This window comes from Anneissia japonica, unplaced genomic scaffold (assembly GCF_011630105.1).
Source record: "Anneissia japonica isolate Jap-2015-1 unplaced genomic scaffold, ASM1163010v1 scaffold287722_len911783_cov160, whole genome shotgun sequence".
Classification (NCBI taxonomy): domain Eukaryota; kingdom Metazoa; phylum Echinodermata; class Crinoidea; order Comatulida; family Comatulidae; genus Anneissia; species Anneissia japonica.
Window position 1 is genome coordinate 161,432 of NW_022711579.1, and position 2,500 is coordinate 163,931.

The window sequence follows — 2,500 nt, forward strand, 5'->3', positions numbered from 1 at the left end:
GTGAGTGGGGAGGAGGCGGAGCACGAAGGCCCCGAGTCACGAGGGGCAGCGACACTGTAGTTTAAAAAAAATAATATAAACTATAATACCAAAGATTTATTATATGGGGCTCCGACAGTTTTAAAAACTAAAAGCTGGGTTCTGATGTTTGACATTTGTTTCTGATTTTGTGATCAATCTGATTTGCACTGTATATACGTTATGAAACATGTTTTGTTTCTCACTAAAATATTCTCTTTATTATTTACACCTACATAGAGTACATACTCTATGTAGGCCTATACTACTGGTAGGCCTATACCAGTTCCGAAAGTTGGCCTATGTAAACTATGTTGGTTTGGTCATAAAATTGTCTGAAATATTTCATCAGTCATGGACCATTGTATGTTCTCTGTTAACTCAGTTAACAGTTCATAAATGGCCTTCACCCCCGGGACTCCGTCCGGGGGCCTTATGCATCCCATTTCCCCCTGCGCCTGTTTGCTCGCTCCGCTCGAAAACTTAACGCTCTTCGCTCACTTATTAGGGCCTCTAATGAGAGTCAGCGCCAGGGCCCCACAAACTCCGTGACGCCACTGAAATGACTTCAGTCATTTCCCCGCAAGCCTTCATGCATTTTTAGAATCACGGCTCAGCTTTTATGTTTAAACAGCGCTCTCGAAACTTGGAAATACTTGCTTAAAGCATGGAGGAATTAGTTTCTTAAAGCATTATTAACGGGATCTAACAATGTTATTACAGGATGGTATTAACTACTTACATATCTCAGCCAATGGACTGGCTTTTCCAGAAACTAATACACCTTCAACTTCAGTAATGACTTTTACTGTGAAACTATATTCTGTGTTATAGTTCATCTGTGACCACGATATGTTCATTTCTGTTCCTATTGTAATATTTAGAACAACTAAATCGCTGACATCATTAGTTGGCCAATATTCAAGTTGGTAACTATCGACAGTACCCCGGCCATAATCATTGTCCAGACTCCAAGTTGACCAACGGATGTTGACATTATTTGCAAATGCTACGACCAGGGGAGCATCACTCAGTGCCAGGAGAACTATATTCAGAAGATATATTTAAAAAAAATAGGCTTATGTAAATAATAGGGGGAAAATCGAACAGGAATTGTTCCTAACAATTCTCCCTGTAAATTAATGCTAGTGTCATTTCAATAAACGGCTTTAAAAAAATTGATTGATTTCCTTGACTGTCTTACGTTGTTGGCAGCCTGCCCCAGCCCATCCTCCTTCACAAACATCACCATTAGGGCAACTTCCATTATTTCGATCACACTTCGACGAGATCTGACAATGACATATTTTGGTGCATTGTGGGCCATAATATCCAGCAGGGCATTCAACGTTTGGATCCCTTTCTGGCATAAAGATAAAGCATAATATAAGGATATATTCATTGTATTCCTTGCAGCAAAACAAATAAAAAAGACAAAATGAAACAGAAAACCTTAACTAGTACCCAACTAATCCTTAAACAACCAATGAAATTTGCCACCCAAAATCAACAATTATCCTTCAAATTCCAATTTTCAGAAAACATATATATTAGAGTTATATTAAAACAATCATGATACCCATCAATATCTCGTTGATTATGAAAATTATAACACACAATTTAAGTTCAAGTTTATTGTCAACAAAGTTAATGAAATTTGTTTTCTAAGGTTCACAATTAAAACAGTGGCATACTAAAATACTATAAAAATGGATACGATATAAAAAACAAAGTTAGGCCTATACGTAAAATAATGTAAATCAGTATAAATATAAAAACAGATATAACATTGCAAAATTAATTGCACTGTGATCGAATAGAGATATAAAAATACAATATAATTACTAGAATAAAATACAAAATGTCTCAAGTTATCTTTTAAATTACGGTACCTATTGTATTGCCTGAATTGCACACGGAGAAATGATTTGTTATGACGCTCATTTTTCTGAATTGATAAAATAATTCTTCTGGGTTTACTTAACTTAAAATGGTTAAATGGAGGATGGGACTTATTAGACATTTTAGGTTTTTTCTCTATAGCCTTATCACAGATATCAGAAATAGACGGAACGTCTGCGCCTATTACCTTCTTAGACATAATCCTCTGTAATTGCATTATTTTTAGGTAAACTATTTAGCCATACAATACAACAAAAGCTTACTGTAGACTGTATCAAAGACTGGTGAAATTGAAACAATGCATCTTTACCAATCTTAAAGTTCCTTAATTTTCTTTAAAAGTACATTCGTTGGTTTGCCATAAATTTTAGCGCTGTTGTCATTTCATGACAGTTTTTCGTATATCCATACACCTAAATATTTATGTTCAAATATAATTTACATAGCCCAATAATAATAATAATAATAATAATAATAATAAATAATAATAAATCATAATAATAACAACAACAACAACAACGACGACGACGACGACAACAACAACAACAACGACAACAACAACAACAATAATAATAATAAT

General features: G+C 34.5%; 1 protein-coding gene across 1 annotated transcript in view; it reads right to left on the minus strand.

Annotated features, from left to right (window-relative positions):
• The window catches only part of LOC117107542, a 40,612-nt gene that overhangs the window by 5,026 nt on the left and 33,086 nt on the right, over window positions 1-2,500 (minus strand). The window contains exons 9-10 of the mRNA XM_033249245.1: window positions 1,223-1,381; window positions 761-1,063 (exon numbers count right to left, since the gene is read on the minus strand). Coding sequence (XP_033105136.1) covers window positions 761-1,063; window positions 1,223-1,381 — 462 coding nt within the window. The remainder of the gene's footprint in view (window positions 1-760; window positions 1,064-1,222; window positions 1,382-2,500) is intronic.